Source organism: Onychostoma macrolepis, chromosome 14, assembly GCF_012432095.1.
Source record: "Onychostoma macrolepis isolate SWU-2019 chromosome 14, ASM1243209v1, whole genome shotgun sequence".
In the NCBI taxonomy this organism is placed as follows: domain Eukaryota; kingdom Metazoa; phylum Chordata; class Actinopteri; order Cypriniformes; family Cyprinidae; genus Onychostoma; species Onychostoma macrolepis.
Genome location: NC_081168.1, coordinates 15,447,041 through 15,465,171, shown reverse-complemented (window position 1 = coordinate 15,465,171; position 18,131 = coordinate 15,447,041). Strand labels below are relative to the sequence as shown.

The 18,131-nt window shown below is 38.0% G+C and overlaps 1 protein-coding gene across 5 annotated transcripts in view; it reads right to left on the bottom strand.

Moving 5' to 3' along the window:
* The window catches only part of atp8a1 (ATPase phospholipid transporting 8A1), a 157,940-nt gene that overhangs the window by 20,580 nt on the left and 119,229 nt on the right, over window positions 1–18,131 (bottom strand). For 4 of the 5 annotated variants that reach the window (XM_058797390.1, XM_058797389.1, XM_058797391.1 and 1 more), the window contains 4 exons: window positions 17,564–17,674; window positions 10,145–10,219; window positions 7,250–7,372; window positions 561–639 (listed from right to left, as the gene is read on the bottom strand). In XM_058797390.1, the coding sequence (XP_058653373.1) occupies window positions 561–639; window positions 7,250–7,372; window positions 10,145–10,219; window positions 17,564–17,674 (388 nt within the window). The remainder of the gene's footprint in view (window positions 1–560; window positions 640–7,249; window positions 7,373–10,144; window positions 10,220–17,563; window positions 17,675–18,131) is intronic. The other variant, XM_058797392.1, reaches the window with a different exon arrangement.

Genomic DNA, 18,131 nt, shown 5'->3' with positions numbered 1-18,131 from the left:
TAACTCTCTAAATCCAAATAATCCATTACCAGTGAGAGATTAGCAGTGAACCATTAAATTAATCAAATATTAAATTAAAATTAGGCCCATTTCGTCAAACAAAGAAATCATATGACTTGAGACTCAGTACATAAGTCGTATATTTTTTTTAATGCCTTTACTGTTGCACCAAAAGTATATATTTTGCAGCTTGACAGCTTGACACAGTAATCATTCGCTTTTATTACAATATATTAAAAAAGTAAAAAGGATATTTTTCTGAACTACTGTTTTCGTGTTTAATGGAAGGAAGTCATAAAGGATTGGAATGGCGTGATAAATGACGACAATTTTCACTTTTGCATGAACTACTGCTTTAAAGGAGTATGCCGAAATGGAGAAAAGGAGAGAATGTGTGTGCACGTGTGTGAATATGAGTGAGTGATCTGCAGATATTCATGGTGGCCAATAAGAAGCAATTAAGCTGAAGGGAGAGCAGACCCGTCTTTCAATATGACACCCACTGACCTCAAAAAACAAAACTGAACGTAGTGTGTGAGAGCGTGTTTATGTGTGCTTACCGTGCTGGAAGGCCTTGAGGGGAAACCAGAAGAGGATGACTGAGTGAAACAGGCCGTTCAGACAATGAGCCCAGAAGACCTGCAGCAGAGTGGAGGCGGGGTGGAGGGAAAAAAAGAGAGAGAGAAGAGAGGCATGAGAAAGATGGTGGCCACCCTAACCCTGCCGGTGACCCCTGACCCCGGGCCTTTGTACGTTCTCAGCGCTAGGCTAAGTGGAAGGTTTGTCAGGCCTCCCTGCTCAATGGCCACCCCGCTGACAGACACTTTGTATATCCTGTGAGTGAGGAGAGAGCAAGAAAGAGGGAGAGGGGAGGCGCGCCAACTATATGAGAGATGTCAGTAAGGGGTGTTTTTCCGCCATCCCTTCTCTTTTCCCTGCAGTTAGTTGCCTCATCGAATTTCCCCAATCGCTCCTTTGTGAGTTGTGAAAAAACCCCAAATCCTTCATGGATACTTTTAGTACAAACACAGACAAGTTTAAGAAATTAAGATGTATGAGTCTGTCGCTACAGTGCATGGTTATTTGGGAGCATGGAAAAACTATCGCTTACACAGGTACGGGATAAAGTCTTTGAGTGTCTGCGACTGTATACATGGGCATGTGGACTTTGGATGTGCCATTTAAACAAATATCCTCCTCCAAAACCACCTTGTTTTGAATTTACATTATGCACGGACATGGCCAATCAAAACACTAATGGGCGATGTAGCATGAAACAGCCGTGAAATGAAATCAGGTCCGTCACAGGTCCAGTTTCCAAACCCTGCTTTTTTTTTTTTTTGGTGTTGCTCTTTTCACCTCTGCAAAGTCTGAAACTGTTCACTGCCCTGTTCACTGTTCACAGACACAACAGATTATTTCCATATTTATAAGTAAAACAGCATAATATTTGTGCTGAGAGGCAGTCAACAGTATTAAAATGTCACTTTTTTCTTTTAAAAATTTATTCACTAAAATAAATAAATACAAATTTCTCCATTTGAACAAAAATGTTATTGGAATGAACCATTTTTGGAGTGTCTGCTAGAGGTCCATTTTGTGAATGAATCATTCTTTTGTAATGGTTATTTTTAATGAGTCATTCAATTCAAATGGATTCACAAAGTGCTTAAAGTACTAGATCACCCCAGAAATGTAATTGTCAGCTTCTATGTTGATTTCCCTCAAAACCTGCTTTATTTCTATCAATAAAAATTTAATTGCAATAAATTCATATAACAGTTTCATGTGAGGAAAAAGACTTATTATTCAATTATCGAAAAATTTAAATTTTCTTTTTAAAATTACTGTAAGTTAGCAGTATTTAATAAAATATGTATTTTACAAATGTTAAAAGAAAAGTGGAATGTACGGGAATGCTTACAAGTCATGCAATGAATAAATTATCACATACACACTTCTGTTCAAAAGTTTGGGGTCAGTAATATTGTGAATTATTACTACAATTTAAAACTGTTTTAACTTTAACAACACATTTTTAAATGCAATTTATTCCCGCTATGGCAAAACTGGAAGTGAAACTCCAGTTTTCAGTTTCACTTTTGATCAATTTAATGCATCCTACCTGGATAAATGCTTTTTAAATAAATAAAAATCTTACTGACCCAAAAATGAATAACTTTCCAATGCTGGCATTTGACAAAGGGCAAAAATCTTTCCACCTTTTTCCTACGCCCCATGATGCTTTTTGCAAATTATGGGAGTAACTTCTGTTTACACTGTAAACAGCAAAAGGTTCGCTCTATGAATGCAATAAGCAGCATTTTCAAAAACTGGGTACAATGTGACATTTTACTCACCCTTCAACCATCGATCATTAAAAGGAAATTTAAAATTGTAAAAGCATTAAATTAATTTCAACATAACATGAATAACTCCTAAAGATCCTGCTTCTATCTGCAGCAATATTACGAACGTGTTAGATATTATAGTAATGCATGTCTATATTTTGTAACAATTACATTTTTCAGCATCCGTGTGAAAAACCTGGAGAGAGACATGAGGAAAATAAAAGTTTCTTAGTGCATTGCAGGGAATTATTCATGGTTTATATCGTAAATTAAATCAGGAGAGCACACCACAAATGCACAGTATGTGTTGTCTTTTTTCATTTACTTACAGTGGAATACAAAGGAAACATATAAAAATAGAAAATAAAAAAAGAGGAGGAAAATAATGCAGCGAGCTGAAAAGATTTTCTATAGATACTGTTATTATATCACATAACATTAATATACCAAATGTAACGTTATTCTCCTGACATCTGAAAATAAAAAAATTATGAAAATTTATAGCCAATTCAGTCAAAATGACGGATAAGCATTAGAAGCACCATCTTATGATTTGTTGCAGTCTTTTTGAGAGGAACTTCCCCAAACCGGAAGTGCCTACCAATAATTTTAAATGCAGTAGGCTAGTTAGGAAAAAGGTGGATAAATGATCCTGAATCCATAAATGTTGAAACACTCAGTTGTTTTCACCAATATAACTGGCACAAGTTTTTCCAAATCCAACCAAGTGGCAGCCATGAAATCTCTTGAGGGGGATGGGATGCAGAGAAATGAGAGGAGAATGAGAGAGTGGGAGAAAAGAGGAATACCCTGAGATTGTCTTGTTCTGTGTTGTTTCACAGAGGCCCTGTACGACCTCTCGGCCTCTCTGCCCTGACCCTCTCACCTCTGCTATTGGCAAAGCAAAACAAAGCTCAGGGCTCCGGCCCTCAGACAGCCGGCTCATCCTACACCCACAAAACACACCTCAGAAGGGCACTATAGCTCACCCCTCCTAATCTTTGGAATTAAATTCATACTTAAGGTTTGGGGTTTATTCAAATTTATAAGCCTAAGTACACAAAAATTGTGTACAAGTATTACATTATTAAAGTATTAAAAATTTTCATAACATATCCCGCACTAAGCTATGGACAGGAATCCATTCTACAGTGATTGGACTTGAGATTTTCACATAGTAGGCAATAAAACAACCACCCAAAACAAAACATCCAAGTGCCACGTGAAACAACCTGCTCTCACCCTCGCCTGGTGCTTTCCACGCACAGTCCTGCAATGAATGCTAATGAAATCAATAAACGTTCATAATCATTTGTCACAGGGAGGCCCTGAACTCCTCCGTTTCTAAGCAGGTTGCTAAGAATGTAGGTGTGAATGGCCGTCTGTCCTGCCTGAAGCAAAGCACTGCATTCTGTGTGACAGCTTAATTGCTTAAACTAGCATGAAAGGATAAACTTTATTTTGTGCCAACTATTGCCAGACGCTCTAATAAGCCTTCTCCAACTATGTTGGGCTACAAATAAAGCCAGAGAGGGAGAGAATGAAAGAGAGAAAGAGGCAGAAGGAGGGAGGGATGGAGGCTGCAGTGTGCTGAATGAGTGCAATAACTGCTATCCTGGGGTCTACGAGGGGCTTTGTCGTTATTAGGGAGACTTTAGTGTCAGCTATGTAATTAAATGTGAAAGGGGACATGGTGGGTAAAGACCTAAATATTTCACACTCTTTGCTTCTCCCCAATCCAATGCATGATCTTTCTCTCTGCTTCCACAGGCTTTATTTACAAATAAAGTGTCTATTCTGTACACAGATGACGTGTAGTAGTCTGAAACAGGGATGAGGGTTGCATGCAAATATTTTAGACTATTTTTGTCAGAGGTGGAAAGTAACGAATTACATTTACTCGCGTTACTGTAATTGAGTAGCTTTTTTGTGTACTTTTACTCAAGTATATTTTGTTTGAAGTTTGCCACATTTTAAAACATTAATTACTGAATTAAAAAAACAAACAAAAAAAAGTCACTCCCTGGAAACTACTGCAATAAATAATGGGCAGGAGAACAAACTGGCGCCAAAATCACAAGAAAGATGCAGAAGGACAAGACAGGAGTTAAGGGTGCAGACCCAGCTGAAAACCAAACCCCGTCATATTCTGCTGAAGTTGAACTCGAAGGAAATGAAGTGAACCCCTGGCCATATTTATGCTCTATTATGCAGAGTAAGGTGTGTTTGCCTAGGGAGACCAAACTAACAGCTTACAAAATCAGGACATCAACCCTTCGCAAGCATGTAGAGGTGGAAGTAAAGACTTGCATTGTTGGTTAAAATGAAGCTATGACAGTTTAGCAAAAGGTTTTGCACAAATTAGCCAAAAAGACAGTGGTGCAGGGTGTGCGATATATATCGTCTGTGATAATATCCTAATTGTTGTTTTAACGATGTGCGATTTGACATTATCAGTATTTTGCAAAAACCAAACAAAACACTCCTACAGAGTGCAGTGAAGTCTAGTAGATTAGACTAGTGCGTGCACGTTCTTTCACTGCGTGATTCAGTCTGTTAAAATGCATTTAGAATGATCACAAAATTTAAAATATAGGGCATAAAATGTGTATATTTATATAATTTCATATAGTAAATCAATATCAGACGAAGAGTACCATTTTTTCCCCCTCCAAAAATCAGCATGCTTAGCCTACATATAGATTTTTTACAACAGTTCAATAAACAAGTAGTTAATTAATAGACTTGCCTTTTAGACACCATATTACCTGTTTTTGCTTTATTTCGACAACAAAAATGATTCCAAACAGCCACCATAGCACATTTTTGGGTCTCTGAGCAATGACGGTGTTTCGTTCCTGAATGAATCAACCATTTAAATGATTTGGTTCAATCGCAATGACTCACTTATTAACAGTGACTTGCTGACACCTACACCTACTTTTACTCATTTAAAAGTATCTTTATTTTATTTTATTATATTTTTATTTTATGTGTGTATGTATATGTATGAGTATTCAACATTTTATGTCTTGCATATCAAAACATTTTTTTCTGCATTTGTAACTGCAGGTTAAATTGCATTAAACTGCATTAAACTGTGTAAATACAACAAATTGCCACTTCAGATGAAGCTTCTGTGGAAACCCTGCTCCAACACACATACCATGTAGTTTTCAAATAAGCCTAAATGATTAGATTAGCTGGATCAGATGTGTTTAATTAGGGTTATATCTAAACTGTGCAGGGCTGCATGTGGCCCTCCAGGAACTGAGTTTGACACCCTTGGCCTATTCCATTTTTTGCCTCCCTCTCACTGTTAAAAATGTAACCAAGTAATTTTACTCTGAGTAAATTTTAAATGAGCTACTTTTTACTTGAGTAGATTTTTAGACTGGTACTTTTACTTGTACTTAAGTAAAATTTAATTAATGTAATGATACTTTTACTTGAGTAGAATATTTTTGTACTCTTTCCACCTTTGATTTTTGTAAATGAGTTTAACCAAGTCATTAAGATCGTTTAAGGGTTCTGTGAATCAATTTAACCAATTCTTTAAAAAAAAAAAAAAAAAAAAAGTTCTGACTCAAAGGAAACTTGGGTTCACAAATGCTACAGTATTCAACAGATGCTCTCATTACCTTCCTCTATATATACACATTAGTCTGTTTCTTTGTTCCAAGCAAATATAACTAATATAAGCAAATAACAGAAAGCAGCCTATTATGATTTCTAATAATATACAATTCACCCTTTTCCAATAAAATACTATTCTGTTACTGATTATTCTACTGTATTTCCCTACTTCCACGCTTAATTTTATTGTATATTATAGTCTTCCTCTTCCTCTAAGCTTTTTTTTTTTTTTGCATTGAACAATTAAAGTAAGAATTATGGTGTTTGTGTTACAAATGGCCAATAAATCTGTCTCTCCCTCTCTCTTTCTCCTGACCCCAGGGGTTGTGTTGTCTGTAATCCGTGTCAGTGTGGTGGTAAATGGGTCTCCACGGCTGTGGAGCAGGGCTGTGAGGTGACACCAGCTCAGACACGCCGGAGCTGGAGACGAGACAGCTTTATTAACACAGAGAGACGTAAAGCTAGCAGTCACAGACACCTAGAGAGGATGGAAATATGTTTGTCCTATCTAGATACTATCTGAAAGCGAAGGAGGATCATAATTTTACTAGGACATATCTAGCATCGCAGCATCACAAACTGGGTATATGTCCTTAAGATTAAAGACAAACTTGATTAATAACATTAACAAACATTATTATTTTAAATAATGCTTTAAAAACCAAGTAAGTTTACATACAAAAAGTAGGAAAGTCAAAAAACTTCATATAAACGTTCATATATTAGACTGAGTGCACAATTTTGAAAGCCTAAATTAGGAGTGGTTTATATGTATACATATTAGTTTATGACCTTCTAAAAAGGGAGATGAACACTCAAAGACATCTCAGATAAGCAGAGAGGCTGACAGAGAGGGACAGTTTAATGGACGGCTAAACCAACAAGGTCTTGCTGTTGGCTTTTTTTACGGTGTAGGGAGTCGTAACCGGTTCTGTTTGTTCAGTGGGGTTTTTAGCCTGGGTGCCAAACTGTTCACCAAACACAGGTCAGTAAAGTGTACACAGCATGATCTGTCTACAGGGTCATCATCATCATCATCAATAGAAATGAACTAAATCGCTAGTTTATTATTTATACATTTATTTACAAGAGATTCATTATCTTATGTCACAAGATTTAAGAATATAATACGTTTTATAAATATGTGTTTCATCTGCTATTTACATCATTCCTCAGTCAATGGGCTGCTCATCTCTGCACCGCAAACACTGATGGAGATTCAGCTAAACTTAGATTTATACTGCATGTTTGAGTCTATTTACCTTGGTGTTGAAGCCCATTGCATTCTGGGAGGTTTTGTAGAGTTCAGGGTATTTGAGCATGTTCTCTTTCCTGCAGGAGCGTTCGAAGATACCCAGAGTCAGAGGAGGCAAAGCAGTGAAGATCTAATAAACGGAAAAGGAAAAACAAAAATCACAGAAAATTAAACTAAAAGTCAAACTGTTATACAGATGATATAATTTATAATGAAAAATCATACTAAATTATAAAAATGCAAAACAGAAGCACTAGTACTTCACTAGTAGTTTCAGATATTGGGGCCCTACATCAATGTTTTGAATGTTTTTTCCCTCAGAGATATTATTCTGAGATATTACCCTAGTTCTCATTACATCAACTACTTTGTGATGAACTGAAATGTTAAACTTTATTAGTTGCTTAGTCGCAGAAGGAAAGAAAACAAAAAAAACAAAACAAAAAAAAACGTAGTCCGTGATCATTAAAGGGTTACTCCACCCCAAAATGAAAATTGTCATTAAATCACTTGTCCATGTCGTTCCAAACCCGTAAAAGCTTAATTTGTCTTTGGAACAAAATTTAAGATATTTTGGATGAAAACTGGGAGGTTTTCATCCAAAGGCACAGAAGGAACAGTCAAGGCACAGAAAAGTCTGAAAGACATCGCCAAAATAGTCCATCTGCCATCAGTGGTTCAACCGTAATGTTATGAAGCGACGAGAATACTTTTTGCATGCAAAGAAAGCAAAAATAACGACTTTATTCAACAATTCGTCTCCTCTGCGTCACCATAGCGCCATTTCGGAGAGTATCCGCTGGACGCAAACAGCTTATGGGACAGTCACAAGCCTCCCGGTTTTCATCCAAAATATCTTAAATGGTGTTCCGAAGATGAACAAAGCTTTTACGGGTTTGGAACGACATGGGAAAAATGATTAATGACAAAATTTTCATTTTGGGGTGGAGTAACCCTTTAACGGCTGGTCTTTGTGGTAATACAGCACATCGGGCAGGACATCCAAATGCTCGCCTATCGTTCATCGACCTCAAATATGGCTTATCATCTGAAACTTTACATGCCTGCTCAATTTAATGTTAACATATAAAAATGTGCGCTACTGAAGTGTCTGTGTGGAGTGTGGAAGCTGAATAGTAGTGCGCTCACTGCAGGACAGACAGAGGCTCATTTTTGCTCATATAGATAAGAGTAATACATCTTTCAAATCTGTAAAGACTCTGCGTTTATTTGTGTGCACTCACAATAACTACAAAACATTGCACTTTTGTAAAATACAGAATAAACAAAACAGGATGCACCTTTTGCCGTCTTGGTCTCTGTGAACTTGCCTTATAGCTCTGTGTATACTTGTCTTATAGACATGTAAAATATATCTATAGAAAGTGAAATGTTCACTTTCAAATGAACTCAAATCAAAAACAAAATGTTGTCAGATTATGTAATCTGTATGAAACATACTGGAGCATCCACCACTGCGGAGAAGACGAGTCAGTGTCGCCGACTTCATCTCTTAAGCCGTAAACATATAAAGCACTAGTTTATCAGCCTCCTTACTGTTTTACCCTGGCTGACACATTCATAATTATTACTTCTGCCAGTGTGCTGTGGCAAGCTTTATGCATGTGCTTGAGTGCTTATTAGGGTATGTAGGCAATTAAAGGCTCATTATTATGATTTAAATGGTTTATTAATAAACATGCGATTAGTCGATTAACGTTTAAAATAAATGACTACTAGTCAACCAGAAAAATCTTCAGTTGAGTACCTACATATAAACCAATACCTAAAAATACATAGTCTAAACAACTACTTTCTATCCTGAGCACCAGACGTGCTCCCTCTTCTGCCGTTTTCATTTGCTTGCTTGGTGCAGCTCAATGAGCATGTAACTTTCTGGCATTTATCATATTTGCACTCTCTCCCTCCGTGTGCAAAAATTATTCCAAATGAACATCTGCCACTGTGCCTGCAGCTTGTTAGCAGATCTCCTGGATGCTTTCATTTTTCCGCGGAGCTCTAACGTTTCTCTGTGCAGCAGCTGTTGAAAGTGAGAGGGGTGGTATTATGGTCCAGAGAGGGTTGCGGGGTCAGTCGTAAGTGTCTCTCACTGGCCCAGCTGGAGCGGCTGACATGGTCGGCTGGCCTTTTCCATTCAGGGGTGGTTTCGGCCCGTTGCATCCAACAGACCCCCTCTGATGTGATGGAATTCCTCCTCTCTCAGATAAAGAGAGAATGCACCGGGCCGAGTTGTTACTGGCCTCACAACACCAATGATCCATTACACAGGGCTGATGGGAAGCAGTGTTCAAATTTTGTTCTTTGTTCAGGCGTAAAGAAATAATTTCTCAGGACAATCAGCGAGTCGGGTGGCTAAGTCATTTTTTCTTCGTATCTTCGTTTGTTTATGCAAAATGGAAAAACGTACTCCACCCGGAGCATTTTTTCCCTGAATAACTTTCCTTCCTGTTGAAAACATGTTAATTAACAGCATCAATTCCTATCACCAAGCCCTAAGGCAGCCCAGTTCACAGGACTCCACCCAAACGGCCGTGTGTGTATTTTTAATGTGTCTGGATTCAACCTGTTCCTTTATCATCCACCGCTGACCTGTTTAACGCAGCTCTTTGGAGCATGAGTGTCTGTTGTTGCAGCACATTCAGGACATAGTTCTGGGCACGGAGGGAATACGGACTTGACAAGCGGTCATAAATAAGAGGGAGATTTTTCAGGATGGTGCTGACACTGGCCACAGTATAGGAGCCGTCTGGGGTGCCGCGGCTAATGAGTTTCTTGCCTGAGCGCGACAGGGGAGGCGTTTTAACACATTCCCTCTCACAGTAATGAAGAGGGGAGAGTAAATCACATACCCAGACAGATGTGTGAATGCAAACACTCTTACCACGTTGTACAGGCCGATGCACCAGCGCTCGAACAGAATCTGACCGGAGAAGCCGTTCACAAATGCAAACCAGATCTGAAAGACAAAAAGACAATGCAATGGTAAACAACTCATACATGTGAATATTTTACTCTATTATGTAAAGCACATTATTAAAATAAACACAATTTAAATACAATAATAATAATAATAATAATGTTTAATTAAGATTTATAAATACATAAACAAAAAATACAATTCAATTATTAAATGAAATTTAATCATTATTATTATTAAAAAAAACAAGAAACAAAACCCAAACCAGTCTTTTAAATAGTAAAAAAAAAAAAAAAAAAAAAGTAACTATATGCTTCCCAAGTCGTCCTAAAGCAAATGGTAACATATTAAAAGGGCAATGACAGGCCATATGATAATCATTACTACATAAATGTGTAACTAAAAGGTAAATATATACCATCATTAATCATATATTCCCCACTTTGTGTGCTCTTAACTCTGCTCCTAGCGGATTTTAATTTAGGTTGATCGATGGCTGTTGTTTTCTGTGGGGCCTCTCAGTGCTTGAAATTACCCGAGAGAGAGCGATCTCTCATGAAAGCAGCAGTGAACTGACCCCATCAGTCCTTTCTACAGTCTCATACACTGGATCACTGCAAATGGTTTGTTCCAAGATCAGTCTTGGAGAATAAATAAGCCAGCTTTGGGTCACTTTTTCCATACACATAGTGGGGTCCAAAAGTCAGAGAAGCTATTGAAAATTCTACTTATTGTGTATTTTTATTATATAATACTATTCTTAAATAATTAGCAAGCAAACCTACACTAAATGTATAATGGAATTTTTTATTAAATGTTTAGTTAAAAATATTCACGATAAAACACAAAAATGTTGACATTTTATTGATTTTATAAAAATAAATCAAACAAATAAAAATTATATTAAAAATTGTATTCAATATTTTACATTTTAAGATAATGGAAACATTTTCTCTTTCATCTAGACCTGCCCACCAGCTAAAAAACGCTGTTTTAGATTATAGTACATTTTGATAAAAAGATGAATAGCCTACTATCAATAAGAACAGCTGTGAAATGAGTGCATGTAAAAACAGTTAAGCCCCTGTTTTAGCAAACATACGGCCAAGGTTTTCAAAACATCCAAACAGAGAAGCCCCACTATCTTGTCATGCGAAGCCACAACCTGGGCTTAACACATCATTACTCAGAGAACAACCCCAGGCAGGAATGAGAGAGGAAGGGCGTTAGTGCTGGAGGTAAGAGAGACTTCAACAGTTCCCATGACTTCAGCCAGAACGGCTTGTAAACCAGACCCTCTGTTTCCCACCTTGATCAACCCCCAGTGTCTCATAGCAGAAACAACTGATCACAGATCAGACTTTCTATTACACAAAATGTTTAAAAAAAAAAACAGATCAGTGCAAAAGGACTACATTTAACTATTTAAAGAACTGAAAGATGTGAGTTATTGGGCTTAAGGGCGGAGACAAGGGAAAAGACCACAAATGAAAAAGAGAAGAGAGAAGAATGTGTATCTAAACCATATGCCATGGAGATGGAGTTCATCACTTAATATCTCTATTAGTTTGACTAGTCTGGCACACAACTCTGTCATAGTCATCTAGAAATCTGAGAATGTGATAATATCTCACAGCAGCTGTTTTTAAGAGGGGAAAAATCTGTAATCACAAATGGGATGAGAGAATGAAAAGGAAGACAATTTAAATATGGCAAAACAGGATCATGTGACACCAAAATTGAAACAGATAGGTCTTTCAAAATTTGCGATCTACACTGTTCAAAGTTTGGGCCGGTGAGATTTGTTTTTGAAGGAAGTCTCTCATTCTCATCAAAGCTGAATTTACTTATTCAAAAACACAGCAAAAACAGTAATATTGTGAAATATTAATACAAAAAAAGTTTTCTACTTGAATAAATTTATAAAATGTAATTTATCCATGTGATGCAAAGCTGAATTTTCAGCAGTCACTCATTACTCTAGTCTTCAGTGTCACATGATCTTTCAGAAATTATTCTAATATGCTGATTTAGTGCTCAAAAAATGCTGAAAGTAGTGCAGCTTAATATGTTTGTAGAACCCATAATACAGTTTTTCAGCTCTCATTTTTGATGAGATTAAGAATATTTTTACAGAACAATGACTATTTTTCCTCCCTCACAATTTGATCACACAGCTTCAGATGGAATACAGTGCACAAGTCATATGGAGCAATTTTTACAATACTTTTATAGTGCTTTTTATGCAACTTGTGAGCCCCTGGTCACTGTTCACTTAGACTGTATAGAAAAGGGCAGTGAGAACATACAACCAAACATCTTTTTTGTGGTCTATGGACAAAAACACAAAAAACAAAACAAAAAAAAAAACAGGTTTGGAATAATATGACTGAGTAATCAATGAAACAATTTCTTGAATAACACATACTTGGAGTCAAAGTTCAGGGCTGGTAAATTTTTGCTAGACTCAAATGCTGTATTTCGACCACAATTATAGTGAAAACGTCTGAGAAGTTCAACCAGTCTCGAGTATGCGTGTATGTGAGAGGCTCGACTGTTAAGCAGCGCCCAGGTTACTGTGCAGTGCCATGGCCAGGCGAACATTTCCTTGCTTCATTTAACTCCATTATGAAAGCGTGAATTGCTACAAATTTTTGGGGTTTTGACAGAACCCCCTCTGACTACGGCCCCCGCCAGTCCTCTCTCTCACACACACACACACACACAGAGCACATCCACCAGCACCTCTCATTCAATAGAGCAAGCCAATGCGTGAAAATGTTCCCAAAACAAATGTCTGTCACCCCTCCCCTCTGGCCTCGCCATAGAGAAAGAAAGAAAGCGAGGAGGATTGGCCGCACTCCCCCGATGCCCCCCCCCCGCAGCCACGCCCACCCGTTCCAACTCCCATTTTCTTTTGCATCAGGTGCACTCTACCGTGATATTGTTTTTAAAAGAGGTCTGCTGGTTCTGAAACACATTCGCACACAAACATGAATAAATTACCAATTTCACATCACATGTTATGTTGTTTTCTTCCTTGCAAACAAATTCCAGACTCAGAGAATTCCCTTATGACCACATTTTGATCAAAAGCCCCATAAAAAAAAACGAATAGTCGTGGCCAGCGGCATGCTGGTAGTCAAACAGGTGGGTCAGAGCTGAATTAATGCGAGTCTGCCTCATTGAGGGGCTACGGGCTGCAGGATATTGTTGTGCTAAGTCAAAATAAAGCCTCTATTCATGAGCAGCAGTACATGCATATGAGAGAGCGTTTTGGCCTGGTCCTCTGGGTCCTGTGAGTGCCCCTCTCTCCCGCTTCCTTCAATGAGACAGATTCATTGATTTGCTCATTAGGGACTGAGGACATAGTGTGGAGGGCTCTCTCTTTCTTCTCCTCTTCTGGCTCATTCAGAGCCGTTCGGCGTGGAGGTGTGACTGCCCTCTACCCTCCGCTGCACAATCTGAAAAAGCGAGGAGTGTGTGTGTGTGTGTGAGAGAGAGCGAGAGTGTGTCCCCATCAGACTCGTCCTGGGGGCTCTTAGCGTATTTTCAGAGAATTTTGAAATCTGTGATTCCACCTCCATCCTCTGTCTCCATGTTGGGTGGGAAGGACCCAAAGGGAAAGAGAAAAATAGAAAGACGGCACATCTTTGCTCTATGTCTCTGCTTTAGAATTTACAACTAGCTTAGCTGTGTACTAGAAGATGGCAGCTGGTCCAAGCTACTTTATGTGGCCAACTGGTCAAAATCTGGCTGACCTTGGAACAGCAATAAACTAGCTACTAAACTAGTCGTAAAAAACAGCTTGACCACCTTAAACTGGTATTATTTCATTTTTCCAGTAGGGTCCTTGATCGGGATGGTCTGGTAGCTCACCCAAATCCACACTAGCTGTTAGTCCAACAGGCTAGAAACCAACTCCAATAATTCAAATCAAAGCTTTGTGAAATATAAAAGGCAGCTACATATTTCTAAATAGAAACATTTCATACAGTGCAAGGAAAATATGTATTATTTTTATATTTACTTTTTTTAAAAAGTATATTTGTATACAATATGTTTATTATAAAAAGACAACAAAATTAAATCACTGCTTCCACCAAAGTAAAAAAAAAGCATATACAATATATTGCAACTGATGTAAAGCAAACTGTTATTTGGAAAACATAGTAAATTTGTGGGGAAAAAACGAGAAAAACACCCTACAAATTTTGAAATAAAATAAAAATAAAATCACAAAAAAATACATAATATCTGTCTTTTAAAAGTTAAATAAAAAAAATGGCAATATCAAAATCACTGAATGTAAGAGCATGTTAATTTTGACTACACATTTTGCACTTTTTTTTTGTCATGTACACTACTGTTCAAAGGGTTGGGATTTGACATTTTATTTTTAATATTATATTCTATTCAACAAAGAACCCAGAAAAGATGCTTTATGATTTCTACAAAAATGTTAAGCAGCACAACTGTTTTTAACCTTGATAATAATAAGAAATGCTTCTTTCTAACATGATTTCTGAAGGATCATGTGACAATGAAGACTGGTGTAGAGGCTGCTGAAATTCAGCTTTGCCATCACAGGAATAAATTATATTTTAAAGTATATTAAAATAGAAAAAGTTATTTTAAAATGCAATAATATTTCACAACATTACTGTTATTTTAGATTAATGCAGCCTCGGTGAGCACTAGTGGCGGCTTTCAAAAAAAAATTATGATATATATAAATATTATATAAACCCTACAATGTTTAACAGTACTGTAAAACCCAAATATCCAGAAAACCTACAAAATGCTGGCAAGACAATAAGGCAGGGCCTTTGAATTGCAAGTGTGAGTGGGAGAAGAACCAAAAGAACTAGTTGAGTGTTTTTCAAATGATGGCACCAGAGAGACTGCAGGGCCCAGGGCCTCCACTCAGGCCTGCAGTCTTTCTTTAAGCCTGCTGCTCTGTCTGAATGAGGCCCTTGTAATTACCTCAGAAATGCTACTCGTCCGTCAGCCCTTCTGGTGCCTGCTGAAGAGCTGTCAATCAAGCTCTCAAGAGCCCAGCAGGATAATGACAGCAAGCACAGCAATTTGGTTGTAAGAGGGGCTTTCTGCATGTCTCAAAGCAGCTAATCCAACTAAGTTTCTGAAAAGTTCTTTTTCCCCGGTTAATTTTTGCTCATGTCAAAAGAATGCAAGACCACAAACCAAAGACTAAATAAACCAGCATGACAAATGTTTAGGTTAACCCAAACTTATTTGTCTCACAATGTATGGAAGATCATGTGCTATTGTGTGGTTAAAACTGGAAAAAAAGTCTGAAACAATAGAAACCACTCTAAAGCTACTATGATATACAGGATACAACACTGGTCTAAGATGTGCACATATCCATTGCTAACCACACGCTGAGAAGACTAAAACGGCCACTAACATCCTTATTCCACTTCCTTGAGGTTAATGTCTGGAAAAATGAGATGAAGAAAAGCCTTCACGGACTCAAAGGTAAACCTATTAGGGCGACAAATGTATCCCTTTAACCGACCCTTGGGAAGCAAGTGTCTCGAATGTCAAGCTTTTACAAAACAGAGGTGTTTTTGGTGTGAGGCAAGGAAACAGTAAAGCTTTGCCCTATTATATTCGAAAGGCCCCTAACAGAAAGGGGGAATTCATTTTCTGCTCATAACAAAAGATGGGCAGAGGAGCAGATACATTCACCTCTAGGAACTGGGGTGCGCTGGGTGCTTTCTGTTCTCTTGGAGATTCAAAAGCAGAGCTTAAAGAGAAAAGGACAAAAATGAAAAGTGGCTAGAAATATTCGGAGGGCGTGTTCGGGTAAGGCCATTTACTGGACGTAGTTGTTCCAGTGCCACCTCTTATGCAAAAGGAGGAGGAAAAAAAAGGAGAGATGCTTGTTCCTTGATTGATGAGAAAGTGTGAAATGTGATCACAGTCAGAAATGTTTGTATTGAAGGGGAACTTTCACTGTGGAACAAAATACGACAACCCCACGGCAAAATCCAAAAGAAAAAAAACAAAACATGAAAGCCACCCGGCATAGTACCGAAAATGTTTAAAATATCAAATTCATTGAGCGATAATTGCTCACAGCTACAGGGCTCTGAGATTCCCATGGATTTAATCTACTGAATTTTAAAACAGAGGGGAAAAAATCATCATGACTTCACTACATTTACGAACACGACCACAGCACCTTCCCACATCTAAACAGCACAGAAGCATGTAAACAGAAATGTCCATGAAATGGGCCGAACTAACTCACAAACCAAGCCATGCTGTACATTTAGTGAGGGCAGAAGAAAACAACGGTCATTTGAAGTCCTGATTCATCTCCTTATCCTTGCTCTCACAATCTACTGCAGCACTGGATGCCAACAGAGGGAAATCTAAGGGGCTTTTCAGAGATTTACCACAGCACATAAAACAAAATCAAGATGAAGGAAAAAAAAAAAAAAAAAAAGAGTTCACGGGTCAAGTGGCACACAAGAGCAAGAGGGCCGAGGGGAAAAAAGATGGATTTTTGAAGTGCTCATGTTTCTGCTGGGGTTGTACAGCTCATGAATACTGGTGTTGGTCTGTTTCAAATCGTAGTGAGCTGCATACAGAGGGAGCATTTTACACAGGAGAGATAAAATGGATACAACATGAATTACCAAGCTAATGTGCATGCTTACTTGGATGCATTAGAGATTAAAAGGCTTCTTGTCTTTGTCAGGAAGTGAAAAAGAGTCCATTATAAACCAAAATTACATCGTAATTATGATTTCCAAATAACAATAAATCAAAACATCACCGAAATACGCAACATATTATGTTTACATTTGGACACATACTTTACACTATAAGGCTAGTGTGACCAAAGGTCCATTTCATGGATTTCAAAGACCTTAGACGTTAAATAAAGAGACTTATAATGGCTTAATGTTGCTTTCGGACCATTAGTCTGCTACTAACTCTTCTTTCAGCTCTCGAGGAAACCTAAAGCTTGTCCCCGAGGTGTAACGTCTCCTAAACCAAGCGTGCTGCAGATCAAAACGACCAAACGCCCCTCATGATAAAGCTGGTGCTGATAGCAGCCCTTTAACTTGTCAGGTCAGGTCTCTGAACCGACTATCAGCACCAGGCCTGGAAACTGTCAAATACCATCACAGATGGATGGCTTGTGGGCTTCACGTCGACAGACCTGCATTCCTACAGCAGGATGGAGACATGCATGCAATGCCAGTTAATTTCGTTAAGGAGTGGTCATTCAATCTCCGTGAAAAGGCCATTAATAGTTAATGCGATAAAAGGCTTGGTGCCCCGTCATCCATTTCGTACGTCCCATGAGTTTGATAAGACATGACCGTGAGTAGACTTTCTTACCTCAATAATGTAAAGCACAATGTTCTTGTAGAAGCAATACAGGATGCACTTGGCAACACGGTTGTAATTCCAAGCGCCGTGAACCAACAGAAGATTCTTCAAGTACTTGAACTGTGAGAGAGAAGGGAGGACAGAGATAAGTTCATTAAAGCCTATCGTTTACACAAGATCTACAGTTCCCCAGCCAACACAGAAAGCGGTTTTGGATTTGAAAATAAAGAGACAATCTTATCCATTCTGGGCAACAGGAAGCCCGGAGTTGCAGGGACAAGACAAACACTGTCTCACCCATATTCCTGAGAATTCCAGCTACAATCTATCTTATTTTGTTGAAAAGCAGAGGAAGGGAAGAAACTTTTTGCAGCTGTGCAAAAACAATAAAGTCATTTTTTGGTTAACACATTAAGTTTGGCTTTTAACAACTGCCTTATATTATGAAAAGTTTATCAGGTTTATCAGTTGGTCACTTAGAATTAGTTTAAACCTGATTGTCCTAAAATATGATTTAGATCCAAATGGTACTTAAATCTACTCACTCAACACCCAAACTGTAGATATAAACTGCTTG